Source organism: Bufo bufo, chromosome 3 (assembly GCF_905171765.1).
Source record: "Bufo bufo chromosome 3, aBufBuf1.1, whole genome shotgun sequence".
Lineage (NCBI taxonomy): Eukaryota > Metazoa > Chordata > Amphibia > Anura > Bufonidae > Bufo > Bufo bufo.
This window is the reverse complement of record NC_053391.1, coordinates 656,256,308-656,282,529: the sequence shown is the minus strand read 5'-3', so window position 1 is coordinate 656,282,529 and position 26,222 is coordinate 656,256,308. Positions and strand designations below refer to the sequence as shown.

Here is a 26,222-nt window from a genome sequence, read left to right as displayed (position 1 = left end):
CTTTGTGAGAAAAAAAAAAAAAAAAAAACAATTTCCGCTAACTTGTGCCAAAAATTTTTTTTTCTATGAACTCGCCATGCCCCTCATTGAATACCTTGGGGTGTCCTCTTTCCAAAATGGGGTCACATGTGGGGTATTTATACTGCCCTGGCATTTTAGGGGCCCTAAAGCGTGAGAAGAAGTCTGGGATCCAAATGCCTAAAAATGCCCTCATAAAAGGAATTTGGGCCCCTTTGTGCATCTAGGCTGCAAAAAAGTGTCACACATGTGGTATCTCCGTACTCAGGAGAAGTTGGGCAATGTGTTTTGGGGTGTCATTTTACATATACCTATGCTGGGTGAGATAAATATCTTGGTCAAATGCCAACTTTGTATAAAAAAAATTGGAAAAGTTGTCTTTTGCCGAGATATTTCTCTCACCCAGCATGGGTATATGTAAAATGACACCCCAAAACACATTGCCCTACTTCTTCTGAGTACGGCGATACCAGATGTGTGACACTTTTTTGCAGCCTAGGTGGGCAAAGGGGCCCACATTCCAAAGAGCACCTTTCAGATTTCACAGGGCATTTTTTACACATTTTGATTTCAAACTACTTCTCACGCATTAGGGCCCCTAAAATGCCAGGGCAGTATAACTACCCTACAAGTGACCCTATTTTGGAAAGAAGACACCTCAAGGTATTCCGTGAGGGGCATGGCGAGTTCCTAGAATTTTTTATTTTTTGTCACAAGTTAGCGGAAAATGATGATTTTAATTTTTTTTTCCTTACAAAGTCTCATATTTCACTAACTTGTGACAAAAAATAAAAACTTCCATGAACTCACTATGCCCATCAGCGAATACCTTAGGGTGTCTACTTTCCGAAATGGTGTTATTTTTTCTACTGTCTGGGCATTGTAGAACCTCAGGAAACATGACAGGTGCTCAGAAAGTCAGAGCTGCTTCAAAAAGCGGAAATTCACATTTTTGTACCGTAGTTTGTAAACGCTATAACTTTTACCCAAACCATTTTTTTTTTTACCCAAACATTTTTTTTTTTATCAAAGACATGTAGAACAATAAATTTAGAAAAAAATTTATATACCGTATTTTTCGCCCTATAAGACGCACCGGCCCATAAGACGCAGCTAGGTTTTTGGGGAGGAAAATAAGAAAAATATTTTTTTTAACCAAAAGGTGTGCTTTTGGTGGGTTTGGAACTAATGGTGGTCTGTGGATGACGGACACTGTTATGGGGGGGATCTGTGGATGACGGACACTGTTATGGGAGGATCTGTGGATGACGGACACTGTTATTGGGGGATCTGTGGATGACGGACACTGTTATGGGGGGATCTGTGGATGACGGACACTGTTATGGGGGGATCTGTGGATGACGGACACTGTTATGGGGGGATCTGTGGATGACGGACACTGTTATGGGGGGATCTGTGGATGACGGACACTGTTATGGGGGGATCTGTGGATGACGGACACTGTTATGGGGGGATCTGTGGATGACGGACACTTATGGGGGGGATCTGTGGATGAAGGACACTTATGGGGGGATCTGTGGATGACGGACACTGTTACAGGGGGGGGGGGGGTCTGTGGATGGCACTGTTATATATGTGCCATCCACAGACCCCCCACCCCATAACAGTGCCATCCACAGACCCCCCCCAGCCCATAACAGTGCCATCCACAGACCCCCACCCCTTAACTGTGCCATCCACAGATTCCATGTGCCCCCCCCCCCCCCCCGCAGCCCCCCCAGTATACAAATATAAAATGTATTATTGAATTAAAAGTTATTAAACATGCCCCCCTCACTCCTAATAGTACCGTATATCCTAATTGCTTCTGTATAATGCCGGCAGCCGGCGCGTCACTCACTGACGTCACTTGCCTGCGCCGCCTGCTTCATTCATAAAGGAGGCGGCGCAGGCACGTGACATCAGGGAGTTACGCTGCCGCCCGGCCTGCCTGCCGGCATTATACAGAAGCAATTAGGATATACGGTACTATTAGGAGTGAGGGGGGCATGTTTAATAACTTTTAATTCAAAAAATACATTTTATATTAGAATACCGGAGCGGTGGGGCGGGGCTATAGTACAGTGACCGCACCGCCCCGCCGCTTTTGCCGGCCCCCAGCTCCTCCTGCCAGTCCCTCCCCCAGCCCCCGCTCCGTACATCGCGTCCAGCGATGTTAAACTGTCAGCATTCGCCCCATAAGACGCAGGGGCATTTTCCTCCCATTTTTGGGGAGGAAAAAGTGCGTCTTATGGGGCGAAAAATACGGTATAGATGTCGTTTTTTTCGACAAATTTTACAACTGAAAGTGAAAAATTTCATTTTTTTGCTAAAATTTCGTTAAATTTTGATTAATAACCAAAAAAGTAAAAATGTCAGCAGCAATAAAATACCACCAAATGAAAGCTCTATTAGTGAGAAGAAAAGGAGGTAAAATTCATTTGGGTGGTAAGTTGCATGACCGAGCAATAAACGGTGAAAGTAGTGTAGTGCAGAAGTGTAAAAAGTGGCCTGGTCATTAAGGGTGTTTAAGCTAGGGGAGCTGAGGTGGTTAATGTTCCCCTTTTACATCTCACATTAGCATCAGGGCCGTCTTTACCTAGGGGCAAAAGGGGCAGCTGCCCCGGGCCCAGTTGCTCCTGGGGGGCCCAAGGCAGCTGCCTCTTGAGCCCTGCTAGCTACTGCCCCGGGTGTCAGGCTGTCAGCTACACAGGAGGTGCTGCCATGCCATGCCTGCGCACTGAGTCCAGCCAGCGTACTGTGAGAGCTCAGCTGTGATCTAGGACCTTAGATGACATCATCACCATGTGACCAGTAACCTAGCAATATTACTGGTCACATGGCTATGAGGTCATCACAGGTCCTATCAGGAGTGTTGCAGGAGAAGTTTGGCTTTTTTTGTGAAGATTACATCAGAAAAAGGTGACAGGGCCTGTTATACTAATATACTGTAAACTACTCTATAGTGTGGGGGCCTGTATACTGTGTGGGGGCCTGTATACTGTGTGGGGGGCCTGTATACTGTGTGGGGGGCCTGTATACTGTGTGGGGGGCCTGTATACTGTGTGGGGGGCCTGTATACTGTGTGGGAGCCTGTATACTGTGGGGGAGCCTGTATAGTGTGGAGTGCTATACTGCTGTACTGTATAGTGTGGGGTGCTGTATCGTGTATAGTTTGGGGTGCTGTATACGGTGGGGTGCTGTATACTGTGGGCTGCTATACTGCTCTACTATATACTGTGGGGTACTGTATAGTGTGGGGTGCTATACTGCATACTGTGTGGTGCTGTATACTATAGGGTGCTATACTGCATACTGTGTGGTGCTGTATACTATAGGGTGCTATACTGCATACTGTGGGGTGCTGGGGTGCACTGTAACACTAGGGTGAGCCGAGCCCTGGTCTCCTTCCTGCAGAGCGGTGCCTACTTCCAGCCTGAGCCCAGCTGCCCAGAGCACTGATCCTGAGCCGCTGGAGTCTTCAGAACTGGAAGTATTTACAGTCATTCACTGTACTCTACCAGATGTGTGGATTTTGTGTGTGTGTTGTGGTGGAGGGCGTGATTGCCTGCTAAGGTGTGGGAAGGCGGGATCCAGGGGGCCCAAGTACATTTTTGCCCAGGGTCCAATCAATATTAAAGATGGCCCTGATTAGCATCCTTCCCCTTTATTCCCACATAAGCATGCCCTTTACGTTTCACATTAGTAACCCCCGTGCCTGATATTAACAGTAAGTAAGCCCATGTACCACCCAATAGAAACCCCATCGCCCCGTTTTAACCCTCAGTGGTGTTTCGTTCAGACATCCACCTGGGGGTAGACTGTGGTAATTGGATCTTTACAAAAAGTAAAAGTACCCCATGATGATGTAATGCTGTGCCAGCCAATACCTTAGCCTCGTCCTCACTGTAAGTGTATTACAGACCCACACTGTATGGAGGCACAGTCCTCTTTGTCCTCTCCCTGCCCTCATCTCTATGATCAATGTCCAGCAGTGTTATAACCAGGATCGGGGCCTGGAGGGTTGAGTAAACCACTGGACACAATTTTAACCACTTCACTGCCCTCCACCAGGGATCATGAAATAAATCCCTTAACTGCCCTAGACCACCATAGAAACGCCTCAGCAGTGATGTGCCATTCTTGTACATCTGACCACTGATGCCTGTGATTGACAATGGTGGTCACATGACCTCTTTAATATTTTGCTGTTGTATCGGAAAAGCCCTTTAACATTTCCCACTTCACTACCATAGACCGCCAGGGATACTGATATTTTCCACTTTCACTGTCCTAGACCATCAGGGATACTGACATGAACCCCTTCCCTGCCCTAGATCACCGGGGATACTGGGATGAACCCCTTTACTGCCTTAGACCTCTAGGCATTAAAGGGGTTGTCTCATCATGGACAATGAGGGCATATCGCTAGGATTTGCCTGTCATGCTTCGATGTGGGAGGGAAACACCACACCGAGTATAGGAGGGAAGAGGGAAACAGGAAATCAGGCCTGAGAACCAGGGAAGGAAAAAGGACACCTCCTAGTGAAAACCCTAACCAAAATCCTGACTGACTACCAGTATGAACAGACCCCAGAGGTAGGTGTGTTCATACACAGGAATACCTAGAGTCCTATCTAGCCCTATAGGACCCTGGTACTAATGGCAGGGACGAGACTACCTGTTACTCCAAAAGTAAGGACGAACAGGAGTCTCCTACAGGCCTAATACAAACAATATGGAAATGCAACTCAGAGAACCCAAACAAAATACAAAAGGGAAAGAAAAGACTTAACTTCAAAGAGGCTATAGAAGCACCAGGAACTCAGCCGAGATCCAACCACAAACAATCCACAGGCACAGAAGCTATAAACCGCACAGCATTGTGGGAGAAGCAACTATAAATAAGGAAGGTTATATGACCACATAAGCAACACCTGGAGGCAAGGGGTGTGGCCATTACCAGACACAACACAGACGCCTATTGATCCACAAGGAACACCTGTCAGATCAAACCACGTGCTGCCAGTCTCACAGATCTTCTGCCACTCACTGTCGCCGGGACATCCGTATGTCTCAATATGTTCGTGACAACGCCCCCATTGTCTTATAGGTGCGGGTCCTACCGCTGGGACCCCCACCTATATCGAAAACGGAGACCCACAAGGTGGTGGCTGGAGGACTCTGGTCCAGCCACCACCAATCAGGCTCCTCATAGAAGTGAATGGGAGCGTACTACGCATGCGCGGACCCCGCTCCCATTTATTTCTTTGGGGCCGACGGAAATAGCCGAGCCAGAGCTCTGCTATTTTCTCCGGCCCCATAGAGAATGAATGGAGGATGGCTGCTCATGCGCAGTGCGCCCTGCTTCACTTGCGGGGCTCCGTTTTCTATATAGGTGTGGGTCTCAGCGGTGGGACCCGCACCTATAAGACAATGGGGGCATATCCTAGTGATATGCCCCCATTGTCCATGATGAGACAACCCCTTTAACCCCATCACTGCCCTAAAACACGAGAAATGCTAACACCAGCTCATTTACTGCCTTAGGGAAACTGACCTGAACCTCTTCACTGCCCTAGACCACTGGGAATACTGGGACGAACCCCTTTACTGCCTTAGACCACCAGGAATTAACCCCTTCTCTGCCCTAGACCACCAGGCATTAACCCTTTTACTGCCCTAGACCACCAGGGATGCCAATACCAGCTGGTTTACTGCCTTAGGCTACTTTCACATCAGTGTTTTTGCTGGATCTGTCATGGATCAGCAAAAACGCTTCCGTTAGGATTATACAACCGTCTGCATCCGTTATGAACGGATCCATTTGTATTATCTCTACAATAGCCATGACGGATCCGTCTCTAAAAGCATTGTAAGTCAATAGGGAACGGATCTGTTTTATTTTGTGTCCGAGAAAATGGATCTGGCACCATTGACTTACATTGTGTGTCATGACAGATCCGTCTTGCTCCGCATCCCATGATGCACTGAAAAACGCTGCTTGCGGTGTTTTCCTGTCCTGCATGGTAATGCCACCTAACCAACCGAAAGCATTCTGGTTAACTCCATCCTGTTCAGTTCAGTTTTGTCCCCATTGACAATGAATGGGGACAAAACTGAAACGTTTTCCTCTGGTATTGAGATTCTATGACGGATCTCAATAGCAGAAAGGAAAACCCTAATGTGAAAGTAGCCTTAGGGAAACTGACACGAACCCCTTCACTGCCCTAGACAACCAGGGATGCTAACACCAGCTCCCTTACTGCCTTAAAGGGAACCTGTCACCTCCAAAAGTGATATGAACCTGCCAGCATTACCTTATAGCAGCCCCCAGTCTGTTATTGATCATGTGTGTGAGACAGAAATCCGTCAATCCATACTTGTGAAAAACGCTTTTTTAATCTCCCTGAGCGCTCCGATTCCTGTGAGCTTGAAGTCAGGGGGGCAGCGGCTTCCTTGCTTCAAGTCAAGCATTGCCGGCCTCTTACCCGTCCCCTCCTGACTATGATTTACATATTTACCATTCCTTGGGATCGTGCCAGTCTGGCGCCTGCGCGGTGCGCCGCTTGTGACTGCACGATCCCGTCTCGGGCTCCCGCAGTCAGCGGGGCATAATTTTGTAACTGCGCATGGGCCAGCCGGCTTGCACTGTGAATATAACTCGCGCACGCTGATTATTGCCGGCGCAAGTGCGCACGCCGAATCGAGCCGGCCGGTGCATGCGCAGTTACAAAATTATGCCCCGCTGACTGCGGGAGCCCGAGACGGGATCGTGCAGTCACAAGCGGCGCAACTCGCAGGTGCCAGACTGGCACGATCCCAAGGAATGGTAAATATGTAAATCATAGTCAGGAGGGGACGGGTAAGAGGCGGGCATTGCCGCTGCCCCCCTGACTTCAAGCTCACAGGAATCGGAGCGCTCAGGGAGATTAAAAAAGCGTTTTTCACAAGTATGGATTGACGAATTTCTGGCTCATACACATGATCAATAACAGACTGGGGGCTGCTATAAGGTAATGCTGGCAGTCTTATATCACTTTTGGAGGTGACAGGTTCCCTTTAAGCCATCAGGAATACAGATATTGACCCTTGTGAAAACGCACCAAAATCCGTGATGAGAAAACAAGCAATCCTCCTTGTGAAGCCGCCTTTATGATGGTCTGTGCCGTGCATGTAGCATCATGACTCTACCTGGATGACAGGAGGACTATGCGAGATTTCATCTGTCATATTCACAAAGGTGACACCCGGCTGGATTGTCTTTATTTAGACGTCGACCAGACTGCTAGGATACAGGTGATTCACGGTGTAAGAGAACATTACGCGCAGCGTGTGCGTTCACATGACGGAGCCTGCATTATTCCGGGGCTGGGGTAATTGTGCGGTTGAGGAAGTCGCCGCTGTCATTCACTTCAATTCCAGCAAATTACAAGACCCTTAAAAACAAAATACTGTATTATAACTGGTTAAAAACACCTAGTCCCCTCTAAATATAATGCAAGTGATGATGAGTGATCGGTTCATCACAGAATAGTACAATATAACTAATACGCAGGTCCCTGCTCAAAGATACAAGACTACATGTAACAACACACAGACAGATACGATATCACTGTAGGGTGGGGAGACCTTTCCATAAAGATCACCCTACGGTATATCTCAGCCCAGAGACGACCCCTTGTGGTGGGGACTTTCTGTCCTCGTACCTGGGCTATATCACCCTAACTGGCCCTCAACGGGTCCTAGCACCCCGACGTGTTTCCCCCAAACACTGGGTTCCTCAGGGGGTCAGTGTAATGGGTGGACCACTACTAGATGCTTGTAGGTAACCAATAAATACATGGACATGTAAGTCACAAAGGAAAACAGATAGTCAAACGTATATATATGTGTAGACAAAACTTCTTAATAAATACAGCAACAGGCGATAGGTGTATACCCATGTACCTGTCAAGCCATGCCCGCTTGGTGGAGTCTTCAAATAAGACTGGTACTCTTTTATTGTGGGGCACATAAGAACCCGCTCAGTCTCGTAGAGGTGATTTGCCCGCTCCCAGTATAGGCAGCAACTCTGTAGGAGTTTTGTCTACACATATATATACAGTACATGTCCATGTATTTATTGGTTACCTACAAGCATCTAGTAGTGGTCCACCCATTACACTGACCCCCTGAGGAACCCAGTGTTTGGGGGGAAACACGTCGGGGTGCTAGGACCCGTTGAGGGCCACTTAGGGTGATATAGCCCAGGTACGAGGACAGAGAGTCCCCACCACAAGGGGGCGTCTCTGGGCTGAGATATACCGTAGGGTGATCTTTAGGCAAAGCTCTCCCCACCCTACAGTGATATCGTATCTGTCTGTGTGTTGTTACATGTAGTCGTGTATCTTTGAGCAGGGACCTGCGTATTAGTTATATTGTACTATTGTGTGATGAACCGATCACTCATCATCACTTACATTATATTTAGAGGGGACTAGGTGTTTTTTAACCAGTTATAATAAATTATTTTGTTTTTAAGGGTCTTATATTTTGCTGAAATTGGATTTATTATTTAAGACTCGGTTATCGGCTAATGAAATATAGGCAATTGCTGGATTTCTGCCATTCACTTCAGTAGAGATCTCTGCCTGAGGCTGTTGGGTTTATGGAACGATCGCTGGAGGCGGCCAGGTCATCGTCAGAAAGAAGTCCTGCAGGGAACCCAATTATAGAGATCTAATTGCAGGAGAAATATTTTCTTCACCACTTTTACTGAGTCACAATGGTTTGTTCTCACCACTCCTTATTAGCTATGTACATAGTGTGCAGCTTGTTCTGTCACTTATTGGCATTACTCATTGTCCTAATGAAAATCTTATTGAATGTCTAACAATAGGAAGCACGGATATTATATAACTTATTATTGACTCGGTTACCAAGCAGCAGTAACCATTGCATGATCCTTGGTCGGTATGTCCGCCATCGGGGTGGCAGTTTACGGCCATCTGTAAATGTCTAGCTGTTATGAAACTACAACTCCCAGCATGCTGTGAGAATTCACATCTTCGGAAATTGAAGCATCGCAACAGCTGGAGAGCTGTAAGCTGCCGTCAACCTTGCTGGAAGAAGTAATTAGAGGGGTAGCAACTCCAGTCAGATTCCATCTCTTTTTATACCCATTCTCCACATGCCAGTATCAACATATTTTTTTTTGGCTGTAGCAAAGGAGAAAACCCTCAAAGGGAAGAGACGCTGTCGACTACATGAGAGGCATTCTTTTTACCCTTTACCAGCTCAGGCAGGGTTCCGAATCTCCTTACAGAGGCCAGACCTGTTTGGAGACTTACTGGAAGTACTCTATGGTATAGAGACTTTTTGGCAGTGCTTCATGGAAAATGAATATGCAAAGAGATACCTCCCAAGGAAGAGAATCCTCTCCCCAGCACCACCACCTCTTGAAAGTGGCTCCTTATGAGTCAAGAACCGACTTTCCAACAAGCCTTGGGGACAATAGCCAAGCCAGATATCCATCCATAGACAGCTGTGCCGGAGTAGGATTCTGGCTGGCTCAGTGCCATCCCTTGGTTCTCTTTCTTGGGAGATACCTCTTAGCTTATTTGTTTCCAATGAAGCACTGCCAAAAAGTCTCCATACCATGGAGTGCTTCCGTTAAGTCTCCATACAGGACTGGTCTCTTTAAGGAGATTCAGTACCCTGCCTAAACCGTTTTCAAGGCATTGCACCCAGCAAGCCAGAATCCTACTCTGTAGTGATGAGGGGCAGGTACCCTGAAACAGCTGTCTACAGAGGGATATCTGGCCTGGTTATGTACCCTTGTCATGTCCCAATGCTTGTTGGAAAGTCAGATCTTGACTCATAGAGCCACTTCCAAAAGGTGGCTCTGGTGAGATGGTTCTCCCTTTTGGGAGATACCACTTTGCCTATTCCGCTACCCTTTTGTCCAAATCCTAAGGGCTAAGCTCTTTAGTCATTGATTTAGCCAACAGAAAAGACAGTTTGGACCCTGCCCCCCGTGCTGACAGCCACCCAAATATTGGCAAAAGCACGCACTTAGTCCATGGTTCTGGAGCTCCATCGAGTTGTGGCTGCCTCTATAACCAATGAAAACAAGACTGACTGATAGGTGGGGGTCTCCTTCAGCCTAGTGCCACCTTGCCTGGTGGAACAAGGGTCTCCCAGTAGGTGGGCCTGTAGATATAGCGTAATGTCTTTAGGGGCAAAAACCTTTTAACTTGATTTAGGGTGTGTTCACATCTGCGTTGGAGGCTCTGGTCTGGGCCTTCATCGCAGATTCTGCCAAAAAGAGCAGACAATAAAGTCTTGCATGCCAAAAAAGTGGGCATCTGAACATACCCCATTATAGTCATCGGCACTTCCATTATTTTCGTTGTTCTGCTCTTCTAACGGAGCAGGACAATTGAAATGTATAGCGGTGATGTGAACATGGCCTTAGACCCTGGGTTTTTGGTAATAGTGTAAAACTTGCAGCTTCATGCCATGGTCAAGAGCGAGGCCAGGGTCAGTCAGTGGCAGCGTGGACACTGAGCCAGTAGGCATGGCCAGATGTGGCTTCCTGATTGCCGGGGATTAGAGACCAGGGGAGGATGGTTCCATTGGCCACCTAGCCAAAAGGCTAGTAATAGACATATATTCAAAAAGTTATATTCAAGAAAAAAGATCGTGTGGCCATAAGGAAGCATATTAGAAGTAATGTTGGTTAGGGATTGACCGATATTGATTTTTTAGAACCGATACCGATAATCTGTGAACGTTCAGGCCGATAGCCGATAATTTATACCGATATTTTATATCTCATAATATATATTATATTAGTTGGTAGTCACTGAAGTGGTGGAAATTTAGATTTGGCACTAGTATATTATAAATTAATAAAGCCCTTAGTTGGTAGTCAATTTATAATTTACATTTATAATATACTAGTGCCAAATGCCAATTTCCACACCATCCCCCCCCCCCTCCTCACTGACTTTATTAACCCCTATCCTACCTGAGATCAGCGCTTTATTAACGCCTATCAGACCTTTATTAACCCCTATCGGACCTCAGATCAGACCTTTTATTAACCCCTATCAGACCTTAGATCAGACCTCAGATGAATATAATAAAAAAAAAATACTGCGCCGCGGCTCCTCTTCATCTCCAGGTCCGGCGTCTCGCTCCCCTGTCTTCTCCGGCCCGCGCTGCACACAGGTCATAGTGCGCGCACTACGGTCTGACACTGTACGGGGTCAGGACAGTGGAGCGCGGGCCCCATCAAAGAAGATCACGGAGGGTGAGTATCGGAAGCGCTTGCTGCGCTTCTTCCCCGCTCCCGGCCCCCGATGCATACTAGTGTGCGCTTCTATAATGGAAGCGCTCACTAGTATTCGCTTTATACGCATTATCGGTATATCGCTACTTCCGATAATCGGTCGCTCCCTAATGTTGGTGATGAAACTACCCTATTGAGGCGTTGGAGCCGCACATCTAGGAAAATGGCTGAGCAGTGAGAAGTGAGCGTTCATTACAATGAGTCAGAGCTTCTCCTGTAACATAACGCAGATTATTACGTGGAATTATTCGGAGGAATGTTAATTGTGGTGTCACCTGAGGAATGTGATGATAATTCACGCACAGTATGTGCTCGGTCTACCTGCTGAACGTCCAAGGCGGAGTGCTTGATGCATGCACCAACACAGTACCAATATGTTTGTACTCAGCGCAGTACCGGTATCTATATACTCAGCACAGTACCGGTATGTATATACTCAGCGCAGTACCGGTATCTATATACTCAGCACAGTACCGGTATGTATATACTCAGCGCAGTACCGGTATCTATATACTCAGCACAGTACCGGTATGTATATACTCAGCACAGTACTAGTGTGTACAGTATATGCTCAGTACAGTACCGGTATCTATATACTCAGCACAGTACCGGTATCTATATACTCAGCACAGTACCGGTATGTATATACTCAGCACAGTACCGGCATGTATATACTCACCACAGTACCGGCATGTATATACTCACCACAGTACCGGTATCTATATACTCACCACAGTACCAGTGTGTATAGTATATATTCAGCACAGTACCGGTATGTATATACTCAGTGCAATACTAGTGTGTACAGTATATAGTCAGCACAGTACCGGTATGTATATACTCAGCACAGTACCGGCATGTATATACTCAGCACAGTATCGGTATGTATATACTCAGCACAGTGCCGGCATGTATATACTCAGCACAGTATCGGTATGTATATACTCAGCACAGTGCCGGCATGTATATACTCAGCACAGTACTGGTGTGTATATACTCAGCACAGTACTAGTGTGTACAGTATATACTCAGCACAGTACCAGCATGTATATACTCAGCACAGTACCAGCATGTATATACTCAGCACAGTACCGGTATGTATATATTCAGCACAGTATCGGTATGCATATACTCAGTGCAGTACCATTATGTATATACTCAGCACAGTCTCAGTATGTACAATATATACTCAGCGTAGTATACAGAGGTATCTGTTATTTTAAACACTCTCCACGGACTTGAATGGGCATTCCCCATCCAAAAGAAAGGTACATTTAACATCTGCTGCATTTTTAAAATGGACCTGTTTTATATGACTGTGTTTAACCCGATATTATTATTATTATTATTATTATTCCATATTACAGACAGCAAAAAAACTCAAATCTAATATTGATGAGACATGCTTTTGTGAAGGCAGCCTAATGTATATTGAAAGATAGCTTGGCCTTGCCTGCCTAGAATTTAAAGGCAGTGTTCACCTTTGTTAACTTTTTTTTTTGCACTTAAACATATAGAAAAAAAGCATTGCCGCATTGTACAGTTCTCTGCCGGACCTCATTGAGTATAACGGGGTCCAGCGGTGATCAGGCTGCTGTCCAGCATAAATGCCAGATTTTGGCCAGACAAACTGTTATGTGCAAGTGTTTTTGTCCGGCCAACAGCCAGCATTGGTGCCGGATCAGCCGTGCCGCAGATGGGAACGAATCACCAGTTCTTGAAGCAGGAAACATGGGCCACTGTAAGGACCCTAGGGCCACATTGGGCTGGGTGACTGGGCCACAGCATCTCCAAAATGGCAGGTCTTGTGGGGTGCTCCTAGTTTGCACTGGTTTAAAGAAGAGTTACCAGTGAATCAGGAACAGCACGATGCCTGAAGGAAGGTTGTTTCTGATCCCTGGAACAGTTTGTCAGGATTATATGACAACTGACACCAGGTCGGAAATGGCTTCTATAAAATCACACCTGCCCTGGCACCTGCCCAGCTGCGCTATGCCTATGATGTCCACGTGTCTGCGTGGTGACAGTGTGTACTGTACCAGGTGATAATTATCCTCTGCACGGCACTGCTGCGCTCTTACCCCGACGCATTTCAGTTTCAAGGAGGACATGAGGTAAGGTTTATGTGTGTTTTTAGTCTTTTCTTTCCGTTTGTGACAGTCGCCATACAGCACAACCCTCCCCACCTGTCACTCTGCTGGCGCAGTGGAATGTCAGCCCTGAGACATCGCCGTAGTCCATCGACGCCACGTTTTTATGTAAGGCTTTTTTTTTTTACTTTACAAGCTATTTATGGCAGGGTGAGCTGTTAGCAGGGTGTGAACCGCATATTTTATAGTCCTGTACGAGCCGGGACAGCTTCCCTCCGAATGAATCTCCTGGTGTGATGTTACATGTTACCGTCAGGTCTGTGCATTTGTCACCGGCTGCTTCGGATTTATTTTTACAGATGATAATTTAGCTTTTTTTTTTTTTTTATTATTAGCTTTTTTCTATATATATATATATATATATTTTTATGTTTTGTGGTTTTCTTTTATTAGAGCGCTTGAGGAAAAACAAAGAGAAGAGGAACAAAGGGAGCAGAAGTTCCGGGAAGAAGTTCTTCAGCAGAGAAAGCTAAAGCTTCAGGAGGCGACAGAAAAATTTCAGCGGGCTCACCTCCCCCCATCGCAACGCCGCAGAGCTGGTCAGTGACTACTTTGTAGACCTGGAAGGGGAATAATGATCCGGGGACACCCGGCTATTGGATACTAATTGACAATGGCAAGGATTTTCTGACCTCCGATAAGTACACGCTGCTGTGGGAAGATTACTATTACTAATTATTTATTTATTATTAGGTCATGCGAACATTTTGTCATTTTAAGGGCTCATGCACACGAACGTATTTTCTTGTGTCCGTACTGTGTTTTTTTTTTTTTTTTGCGGACCGTATGCCGAACCATTCCTTTTTAATGGGTCTGCAAAAAAAATGTGGGCTTTCCGTATGTCCGTTCCGCAAAAAAATAGAACTTGTCCTATTATTGTCCGCATTACAGACGAGGATAGGACTGTTCTATTAGGGGCCAGCTGTTCCGTTCCACAAAATACGGAATGAAAACTGACTTTTTGCGGATCCGTGTTTTTTGTGGTCCTCAAAATACATACGGTCGTGTGCATGAGCCCTAAAGGGGTAGAGCCGTAATTTAGTTGTCTCGTATTGGCCTCGTCCTATGGTCCTGTTAATAGTATTACATTAGCTTACTAATAGCTTTGGATTTGAAATTCTCTTCCTTGATAGGTGAAGACCCCATTCGCTGGCCGCAGCCATCTGTAAACTATGCAGCCATCCGTAAACTATGCAGCCATCCGTAAACTATGCAGCCATCCGTAAACTATGCAGCCATCCGTAAACTATGCAGCCCCCTGTAAACTATGCAGCCCCCTGTAAACTATGCAGCCCCCTGTAAACTATGCAGCCCCCTGTAAACTATGCAGCCCCCTGTAAACTATGCAGCCCCCTGTAAACTATGCAGCCACCTGTAAACTATGCAGCCCCCTGTAATCTATGCAGCCACCTGTAAACTATGCAGCCACCTGTAATCTATGCAGCCACCTGTAAACTATGCAGCCACCTGTAAACTATGCAGCCACCTGTAAACTATGCAGCCCCCTGTAAACTATGCAGCCCCCTGTAAACTATGCAGCCCCCTGTAAACTATGCAGCCCCCTGTAATCTATGCAGCCCCCTGTAAACTATGCAGCCCCCTGTAAACTATGCAGCCCCCTGTAAACTATGCAGCCCCCTGTAAACTATGCAGCCACCTGTAAACTATGCAGCCATCAAAAATGTGGCTATATTTCCTAATATATCTTTAGATCGATGAGAGCTCTGTTTTCCAGATACAAGTGTCCGAACCCCCTGCATCGATAAAGGCCACTTTCACCTTCACAACCAATTTATTTTTAACGTCTATAGGCATCTAAAGTGAAAAATCGAAGCAATTTTGCAGCAGGTCTTGATTAAACATTTCCTACCCTTTGTTTTCTACAACCGCGTCTCCATGACAACAGACAACAAGCAAACAATGTGTAGTCTGTCTGGTCCTAAAGTCATGCTCACTTCTGTCTGTCCATCTTGCTAACCTGGTAAACATACAGGGGGAGATTTATCAAAACTCGCTAAGCTGCCCATCGCAACCAATCAGATTCCACCTTTCATTTTCCAAAGGAGCTCTGAAAAATGAAAGGTGATATCTGATTGTTTGCTATGGACAGTTCTCCTTTACACCAGTTTTGCTAAATCTCCTCCACAGTAAGTCAGCCTACAGTGAGGGACCGATAGAAGGGAATATGACTACAGGGCCAGGATTTGTTTGTTGTCTGTTGCCATGGAGACGCATTACCCACCTAGTAGCTGTGGACACAAAACCATAGGATTTTTTTTTTAAATTAAGACCAGTTGCGAAGTTTCTTCTTTTTTTTTTTTTCCATTTTAGATGTATTGATACAATAAAAGGTGGACATAGCCTTTTCATGTCTAAAGTGAACGATCCCTTTAATTAAGATGTGGACACGACAGCATTCATTCTGGTGTTTGTTGCTTTATTTTGCAGTTTATACTGTACATAAAAGGCCAACTCCAAAACTTGAAGATGCACTTGACCAAATTCAGGGATCCATCCCCTCCACGTATTACTACGTAACCAATCACAGGAGCCCTAATGGCACCAGGTACTTATGTTCTTGTATGCCTGTTGTATTGGTGGCTGGTTACTAATGCAGATGTGGGATTTTTCTGTAGCCTCTTCTATATCTGGTTATTCTCGTGATGATTAGAAAATTACAATTTAGACTGGTCCATCAGTGTCTAAGCATCATTGATCTGTTGACCAGCGTTTAAAGGGGTTTTCCAAGTGTCCATAGGTCATCATTATTTGGTCGATGGAGGTCCGACACCCGGGACCCTGGCGGATCAGCTGTTTGAGAAGGCACCGGTGGTCTCGGTAGCACCACGGCCTTCTCCAGCTTTTCCTAGGCTGTGTGATGTTGACCTAGGTGCAGCTCAGCCTCATGGAAGTGAACGGGGCTCAGCTGCGATACCAAGTACAGCCACTATACAATGTACGGCGCTGTGCTGGGTGAGCAGGGAGAAGGCTGCGGCGCTACTGCAATTGCCATTGCTTTCTCAAACAGCTGATCAGCGGGGGCTCTGGGTGTCAGACCCACTGATCAGATACTGAGGACCTATGTTGAGGATAGGTCATCAATAAAAAATGTTAGCATTTGGACAATGCCAACCCATTGCTTAAAGGGGTATTCCCATCTTAGACAATGGGGGCATATCGCTGGGACCCGCCACTATATCGAGAACGGAGCAGGGAGTGCTGTTGCTGGAGGACCCCAGATTTCCCGGGGTCCGTCCACCACCAAGCACTAATCCCCGCCTCTCCCATAGAAGTGAATAGGAGCGTGCCGCACATGCGCGGCCCATGCTCCCATTCATTTCTATGGGGCAGACTGCAATAGCCGAGCCAGCGCTCGGCTATTTTCGGCGCCCCCATAGAAATGAATGGAGGGCGGCTGCGCATGCGCAGTGCAGTGCGATCTCCTTCACTTTCAGTGCTCCGTTCTCGATATAGGTGTGGGTCCCACACCTATAAGACAATGGGGGCATATCCTAGCAATATGCCCCCATTGTCTAAGATGAGAAAACCCCTTTAAAGGGGTATGCCCCTCATTTATGGCAAATGGATAAAATATGCCATAAATGTCTGATAGGTGAGGGTCCCACCTCTGCGTATTGGCTTTCTACTACTAGCTGAATACAGAGGTGGCCATAAACGTGCAGCATCCGCTCCTTTCATGCCCACTTGCTTCATGCTATTTTCAGATGTCCCATAGCAGTAATTTCTGATGACAGCCTCCTCTCCATTCATGGTAGGACCCCATCCTTGACGTAGGAACTTGTCCCAGAGGTGGGACCTGCACCTGTCAGACAGTTATGGCCTGTCCTATTAATATGTCATAAATGTCCAGATGGGAATACCCCTTTAATAGTGGGTTCATATTTTGTATACTACTGCTCCCCACTTAAGTTCTGACACCTTTAAATATACAAGAGTATGGCGAAGTCGGACAATCATTTTCTGCTTCACACAAGCAAAAATTTTATTTTTTTTATTTTTACATTGGCTCCATGATTGGGCAGTTTAGCGCTGTTTCGATGGTTCACACAAATGATCCCATGGAAGATTGATCGGCCAATCAAACCCTTATGTCTATGGGACTGAAAATGTCATTGATTTGGGTAATAAGGTGTTTTAAAGGTGAATATAAGGGGCATATTTAGACCAGAAGTTTAGACGCCGGTCTTAATAAACCCCTAAGCTGGCGGTGGATTCGCCGAAGTTACGAAGAGGCGCCGGCCTCTACAAAACATCAGCCGATCCTCCACCAGTCCTAAATGTAAGACAGCATCGTTGCTGTCTTACATTTAGACCATTTTCTACGCCTAAACCAGGAGTAGAAAATGATGAATGAGACCAGCCAGCCTGCTCCCCTTTCATGCCCACTTTTTTAGACCTGGCGTAAGCGGGGAGAAGTCGCAACGAACCGCTATACCGCAATCTGCCCGTGAAATACACCTAATTTACGCATATTTCAGCATCATAAATTACCCCGAAGAAGTTTTGGCCAGCAGGGTGGTTCATTCAGTTGGCCTCAGAGAGTGTGCGTGTATAAAGGGTAACTGTCATTTTTTTTTATGTGCTAGTTTATTAGAGCTAGGCATGTATACCTGAGTTAGTCTGTCAATGATTGTCAAAAGATCTGTAATTACCTGATAACAACAGCTTTCATTAATGTCCTCTGTCCCTTTCCACTGCTCCCTTAAAAGACCGTTACTAGGGCTTGTCTGTCTTCCCTTTAGTATAAACAGAAGACGGAGGGGCGATCCTTCACACTGCATGCCTGCATTAGGCTTCACAGTGAGGAGGCGTGTCTCTCAGTAATCCAATCTGATTGGCTGACAGGGAGCTGCTGGCTACAACAAGTGTGTATGTGAAGTGAGGGAAAGCAGTTTTGGCCTCAGAGAACTGGCAGAGAAGGTCCTCATATTGTAAATGTTTAAACAGCTGTTACTAAGGAAAAAACCAAGGAAAACAGTGGTATTTATTTATTTAATGCACTTGTATAGCGCTACTATATTCTGAGGCGCTTTACAGACATTAGCATCCAACTGTCCCCAATGGGGCTCACAATCTAAGTTCCCTATCAGTATGTCTTTGGAGTGTGGGAGGAAACCGGAGAACCCGGAGGAAACCCACACAAACATGGCGAGAACATACAAACTCCATGCAGATGTTGCCCTTGGTCGGATTCGAACCTAGGCCCCCATGCTGCTAGGCACCAGTGCTAACCACTGAGCCACCGTGTGAAGAAACTAAAGATTGCTTTATGCATAATGCTGCTGCAGTAGTAACAAATTCTAAAATAGATTTTTTTATGAAAACATGACAGTTACCCTTTAAGGAATAGGGAAATTAGATAGCGAGTGATGACGGTCTGTGTACAGCGCTGCCGAATATGTTGGTGCTACATAATTAACATAAATAATACGATTTATGGAAACGTAACCCAGTAATAATCTTTTTTTTTTTTCTTCCACAGAACATCAGACTCCCCTTCCAGCTTATCATCAATAGGACACTTCACGTGGCCAAGAAAGCAACAGCCGGCGGCCAAGTTGGACCTTGAAAGAATCTTTCACGATAGGTCTACGGTCCAGATAGACAGCAATCAGTTCTACTTCCAGCACAAACTGGAGGAAGCGCAGCGCCTTCTAGAGGAGCAGCATCTAAGCAACCTGCAGGTACGCCGCTTGTCACACGCGCAGACATATCGGGCCTGTTCTCTTCCTAGATCCCTGCCGAGCTGCATCTACAGTAAGATGAAGTGGCCAGAAGTCAGTGCTCCATTTCCGTATGCTTTAGTCACTGCATGTATCACCTGCAACATATCTAGTCTGTGGCATCTTTTCTTAGAATCCAACATTGTGCTGTTGCTCTGTTATTCCTCCCAGAAATGTGTTGACAGCTGGGTTTTACCATTCCCCTTGTCAATAGGATGTCTCCCTATACAGCCCCACACTGTCAGCACCTATTAGACAGACTATGCAGGGACATGCCCAATTGATGAGAGGATTGGTGACACCCAACTACCCCGCTCTAAATATTCTGCATGGAATTCAGCCATGAGAATGCTAACCCGCCCTTATTTGTTTCCATGTCAGCATGTCTATACTGCTGCCGTTTGCTGTGATTTACCCAGTGCAATCATTGCAAGCGAGTCGGGGAGGTTTTCTTTTACATGCAGTTTAATATAAAACCACTAGATGGCAGTGTCACTCTTAGTTGGATACTAACGCAGCATGTTCCTAATCACGAAGATGCCAAGATGTGCCTTTAAAGGGGTTCTGTAGCTTTTCTACGGCTCTGTTCACATCCTGTATTTGGCTACTGTAAAGGTATACATATCTCTGAAGTATACCCCCCAACTGAAGTCTCTGGCATATAGGCATACGGTAAAATAGGTCAGGTATTGCACATACTTTGTGCATCATACATTTTTTAGATGTTCCTCTTTCTAGGAATGCTCAGCAGGCTACATTTTCCTATATGATAGAAAAAGGTTTACAGAGGCATACCAGCCCGGCGTTTGCCAAAATGACCCTCCGTTGGCATAATCTGGCTGCATGGCTACTTTCTCCTAACTAATGGTTATATAAAAGGCCACTAATAGTCATGTATTTCTGTATAAAATATCATAAAATACACCGCGATCACTTTATTGTGCTGATGAGTCTCCTAATTTGCTGAAACTTCTGCTTCTGGTCTTGGAAAAGTTCCAGACTATCAGAATCGCTGGATTGTGGGATGGTCAGGTATATACCTGTCTATACAATCACAAGTAATATACATGCTTCTATGCAGCATGAACACAATACTTTATGTGGCTTATAATTATGGATAAGCGAATCAACTTCGGGTGAAAGATCCAAAGTCGATTCGCATAAAACTTTGTTTGAATACTGTAGGGAGCGAGCGCTCCATACGGTATTAGAATGTATTGGCTCCGAATGAGGTATTACTTCGCTAAGTCTCGTCAAACTTCGGGTAATAACTTCAGAAATTAATTTCTACTGTAAAAAACCTTTTACCGAACTCGGGTTCCTGAGGTACCTTGGAACCGAACCTGAGTTCGGTAAAAGGTTCATCCCTACTTATAATCTATGCAGAAAACTAGATTATTAGAAATCCCCGACTCCTGTGACCTGTGGCTTTCTGTCCTTTTCCATAAGCCACTACTCAGGTCAGTGATCAGGAATGAAGCACTCGTTCCCAGTCATTGCCAGCTCCTTAAGCTGTATTCACATGCAGCCATCATCTACTGTGTATGGGAAGGAATGATCACTACTACGATCATTCATCAGCATGGAAAATCATTGTTTATGGGCAGCACATACCTACTTACCCAGGGCCACAGGCTGCCCACAAACAATCATTTTAGCTGCCGTATGAATGAGAGGATCACCTGATGAATGACTGTTTGCTTGTTCAAAAAGGTGGTTGGCGGTACCTTTATGGTGGTTCTCTCACTACATTAAATGGCATTCATCCTGTAGAGAAAGTTTATACAAGGCACTTATTAATGTATTGTGATTGTCCATATTGTCTCCTTTCCTGGCTGGATTCATTTTTCCATTATACATTATACACGGCTCATATTCAGAGGTTACGACCACCGTGTAATTCAGCAGTGGTGGTCGTGCTTGCAAACTATAGGAAAAAGCTCCGGCCTATGCGTGCTCCCACAATCCCAGCCACCAGAGAGGCGGCTTTTCCTATAGTGTAGAAGCACGGCCACTGCTGCTGGATTGCAGGGTGGTCATAACCATGGAAACGAGTGTATAATGGCATGGAAAAATGAATCCGGCCAGCAAAGGAAGAAATATGGACAATCACAGTACATTAGTGAGTGCCTTGGATTAACTTTCTCTACACGATAAATGCCATTTGTTGAACGGAGACAATCCCTTTAAACATGACAATTATAGTAACATAGTTTGTAAGGCTGAAAAAAAGACATCTGTCCGTCCAGTTCAGCCTGTTATCCTGGAAGTTATCTCGAACGAGCAATGATACGAAAGGACGCACGAAACCAAACTGCACCGATGCTTCCTCTAGTGGCTGTAATCCACAGGCTTCCCTCCTTGTAGTTTTTAGCTTCTTGCCTGTAATGGAAGATCAGGCACTGCTGGTCGCCCAGACAGTCTAAGGGTTTAAAGGAGTTCTCCGCTTTAGACAATCCCTACTTCTTGACAATAGGCTGATCACAACGCATGCCTCTGCTTGAACCACCAGCGATCATCTGGAAGTGTGGGAAGCCTGGCAGAGCGTGTCCAGTTTTCCTGCAGCGCCACCACTGGGGGAATAAACCATTACACTGTACTCATTCCAATGCTTAGGTTGTTTGTGTCATGGAGGACAGTTCCTCCAGGGAGAGAGACGCCCATTCTCGCTATTTTTCAGTTATGACCATGAGGTGAGGATCCTAATAATAGGGTATATAAAAGCGTTTCTCTAAACTAGACATTTTCTCTGAAATCTCCCTTTTCGTGCCCTAACATGTGCGTGTATATATAAAAGACCCTCAGGAGGCCTGATGAGTGCTGGCGGGTGAACTCCTGAACGCGGTCCATGCACAATATACCTGCAGTAATGTCATTGATTTGTTAGGATTCACATTGCTCCAACATGTCCCATAGCTGCGGGAATGCTGAAGGTGCGTCACAGGGCCGTGTAAATATCATCACACCTGGCCCCGACTTCTAAAGTCTTGTGCAGCGCATCAGTATCCAGCGCAGGTGCAGTACAGGAAAGAGGCTCACAGTACAGGAGAGACTGCCAGGGAGCCTCTTTACTGTACTGCGACTGCGCTGGATACTGATGCGCATGGTGCAGCGTGAAGTCAGGGCCAGGAGTGATCACGTTTGAAGTGTCTGGCCCTGCAATCAAAGTGCAGAGGGTGCAGCAGTTGTAGAGAAGCTGAGCTGCTCCTAGAGGCTCATTTACATGTATTAAAGGGATTCTGTCACCAGATTTAACCCTTGCCGAATACTGAACGGCGCGGTGAGGAAGCTGGCATCCGGTGATCGTCTTTCCCTCACCGCGCCGAATACTGAACGGTGCGAGATTTCACAAGAGCACAGGGCTGGCAGACAGATGCGACAGGAATAGGCTGGTTAGGTTGAGCTGATGTTAGCACATCGTTAATGTCAGCTAGCTTAATAGGGTGAAATCTGGTGACAGAAACCTTTTAAAACATCATTTTTCTCAGCAATGCGGACACATACGAGCATGGGACCAACACAGATGTCTTCAGCTGCCAAGCGCACATGTAACAGGTCAGCCAGTGTCATAGGTACAAAACTGCTGACAGATGTCCTTTAAAAATGTAGGGAATATCCACAATTCCACCTCTGACACCATCCCTACCGGGAGAAGGAGGGTCTTGGCGCCTATTATCCTATTCACATTGGACGACGCACCCATAGAATTCAGTAGAGAGGCGCGAGCCTTTGAGGTCTGGGAGTTACGGAAAGAGAAGAGCATTTCTTTGTGGATAGATTTAAGGTTACAGATCTGACATTTCATTTTAGGATCTGTAACCTTAAAAAAAAAAAAAAAAAAAACACATGGGGGCAGGTTTATTTATGAAAATGCGCTAGTTTTTTGGTGCAATTTGTGCCAAGAAACGGGCGTGCATGCTTTGCAGCACATTTACTAACCGTTTTACAGACTTTTCGAAGCGTTTTCCGCCTCATCCGACACTGAGGCCCGACTTTCCCAGAAAGGGTGTGATGTCAGTAAGAGTGGGCTTCACCTAGAAGCATAACTATAAGTACAATTTTGAAGTGAGGGGAAGCAGTTTTGGCCTCAGAGAACTGGCAGAGGAGCCATCTTGAGAAGGTCCTCATATTGTAAATGTTTAAACAGCCGTTACTAAGGAAAAAACCAAGGAAAACAGTGGTATTTATTTATTTAATGCACTTATATAGCGCTACTATATTCCGCAGCGCTTTACAGACATTAGCATCCAACTGTCCCCAATGGGGCTCACAATCTAAGGTCTCTATCAGTATGTCTTTGGAGTGTGGGAGGAAACCGGAGAACCCGGAGGAAACCCGGAGCGTTTTCCGCCTCATCCGACACTGAGGCCCGACTTTCCCAGAAAGGGTGTGATGTCAGTAAGAGGGGGCTTCACCTAGAAGCATAACTATAAGTACAATTTTGAACAGAAAGATTATTTTTACTTATGAGGCCACAAAAAAAATGCAAACCCCTTTCATTTGCTCACGTGTCAATTTTTTTATTTTCTTAAACATGTTTTGATAGATTTCAGTAAGAATGAAAGACTGAAAATGACAGTAGATTTTTTTTCACGAGACATAATGCTTTTGTTTTTTGTTTTTTTTGCGTGTGTTTTATTGCATTTTGCTTCCACGTGCGCTCGCATCATTAGTCCGCTGGAATGAGCGTGTCGTAGAGATGAGTCAGGTAAAGGGAGCGAACGCTTGCGCTGTGGGTGGATCTGGATGCTGTCATGCAGCCAGCACAGGCAGGATGTGGTAAGAGTTAAAAGTCTAGTAAAATAAGAAAGGGCGTATCAACAGCGTGCCGTCTAATTGTTTGTAATTGGAATTATATAACAATGGCAGAGCAATAACTGCCGCTGACGTGAACGCTGACGCGTTTTATTGTTCTGTCTGTCAGCCATTGTTCACCCGTTTAAAGGAGTTTTCCAGAATTTTTTAATGTGGATAAGCCATCTATATCTGATCGGCCAGGGGTTCAGCACCAGAAATGGGTGGAGAGGAGTGGATGGAGCGGGTTACTGCAGAGCTCTTCCCATTAAGTGGAGTGTCAGCTCCCTCCCACACACACCCTCCGATCAGATATTGGTGGCCTATCCTCAGGACCAGAAAATCCCTTTAAGGTGGGACCGCAGCAGTAGCGTATCAGTCCACTGCTTAGTTTATTGTAATTAGACAGTGCTCCATCAGCCCCATTCAGAGAGGGGACTCAGGGACCTCTCCTTCTAAGGAAAGGGACCCAGCAAGATGACCCCCCATATGCTATTTATCATCTATCCTGTAGATAGCTGCTAAATCATTTTTGTGGACTAACCCCTTTAAGATAGATATAAGTCTTCGCTATCACATATGCAGCTATGCCTCCAGGATAGACTCCAGGTTTAGCAGAAGTAGTCCTCCCTGCGGTCCTTATGTAGCATGGTCAACATTTCTCACAGGTTGATGAATCCACACCTAGGGTGACCTGAGATCTCTGGTAACAGTCGTGGACATCACCCCTTGTATCTGCCCATACATGACAGTTATACACTCACCTGAAGAATTATTAGGAACACCTGTTCTATTTCTCATTAATGCAATTATCTAGTCAACCAATCACATGGCAGTTGCTTCAATGCATTTAGGGGGGTGCTCCTGGTCAAGACAATCTCCTGAACTCCAAACTGAATGTCAGAATGGGAAAGAAAGGTGATTTAAGCAATTTTGAGCGTGGCATGGTTGTTGGTGCCAGACGGGCCGGTCTGAGTATTTCACAATCTGCTCAGTTACTGGGATTTTCACGCACAACCATTTCTAGGGTTTACAAAGAATGGTGTGAAAAGGGAAAAACATCCAGTATGCGGCGGTCCTGTGGGCAAAAATGCCTTGTGGATGCTAGAGGTCAGAGGAGAATGGGCCGACTGATTCAAGCTGATAGAAGAGCAACGTTGACTGAAATAACCACTCGTTACAACCGAGGTATGCAGCAAAGCATTTGTGAAGCCACAACACGCACGACCTTGAGGCGGATGGGCTACAACAGCAGAAGACCCCACCGGGTACCACTCATCTCCACTACAAATAGGAAAAAGAGGCTACAATTTGCACGAGCTCACCAAAATTGGACTGTTGAAGACTGGAAAAATGTTGCCTGGTCTGATGAGTCTAGATTTCTGTTGAGACATTCAAATGGTAGAGTCCGAATATGGCGTAAACAGAATGAGAACATGTATCCGTCCTCTGATGGCTACTTCCAGCAGGATAATGCACCATGTCACAAAGCTCGAATCATTTCAAATAGGTTTCTTGAACATGACAATGAGTTCACTGTACTAAAATGGCCCCCACAGTCACCAGATCTCAACCCAATAGAGCATCTTTGGGATGTGGTGGAACGGGAGCTTCGTGCCCTGGATGTGCATCCCTCAAATCTCCATCAACTGCAAGATGCTATCCTATCAATATGGGCCAACATTTCTAAAGAATGCTATCAGCACCTTGTTGAATCAATGCCACGTAGAATTAAGGCAGTTCTTAAGGCAAAAGGGGGTCCAACACCGAATTAGTATGGTGTTATTAATAATTCTTTAGCTGAGTGTATATCATTAGTACTGTACAGTAGGTTCAACTTCAGCGTCTGCTGGTCATAGAGGTGCAATGCCTTCCATAAAATAGTCTTAAAGGGGTATTCCGGTTGTTTCAGGTTTCCACGGGGATAACTATTAGATCGATGGGGGTCCTACCACTGGGACCGCCACCGATCAGCACCCCCTGCAATGAATGGAATGGCCGGTCACAAATGCGCGTGGTCACTCCATTCATTTCTATGGGAGTTCCGGAGATAATCGAGTACAGCGCTCCACTATTTCCGGAATTCCCATAGAAATGAATGGAGCGGCTGCGCACATGCCCGACCAGCCGCTCTGTTCATTTCGGGGTACGGGCCCCATTCTCGTGATCGGTGGGGTC

The 26,222-nt window shown here is 45.8% G+C and overlaps 1 protein-coding gene across 2 annotated transcripts in view; it reads left to right on the top strand.

Moving 5' to 3' along the window:
• Nucleotides 1-26,222, top strand: part of CEP126 (centrosomal protein 126) — a 69,130-nt gene that overhangs the window by 13,041 nt on the left and 29,867 nt on the right. Inside the window, exons 1-4 of one of the 2 annotated variants that reach the window (XM_040426298.1) lie at nt 13,730-13,762; nt 13,900-14,045; nt 15,955-16,072; nt 19,010-19,211. In XM_040426298.1, the coding sequence (XP_040282232.1) occupies nt 13,743-13,762; nt 13,900-14,045; nt 15,955-16,072; nt 19,010-19,211 (486 nt within the window). In that variant the 5' untranslated portion in view covers nt 13,730-13,742. Of the gene's footprint in view, nt 1-13,729; nt 13,763-13,899; nt 14,046-15,954; nt 16,073-19,009; nt 19,212-26,222 lie in introns of those variants that run through there. The other variant, XM_040426297.1, reaches the window with a different exon arrangement.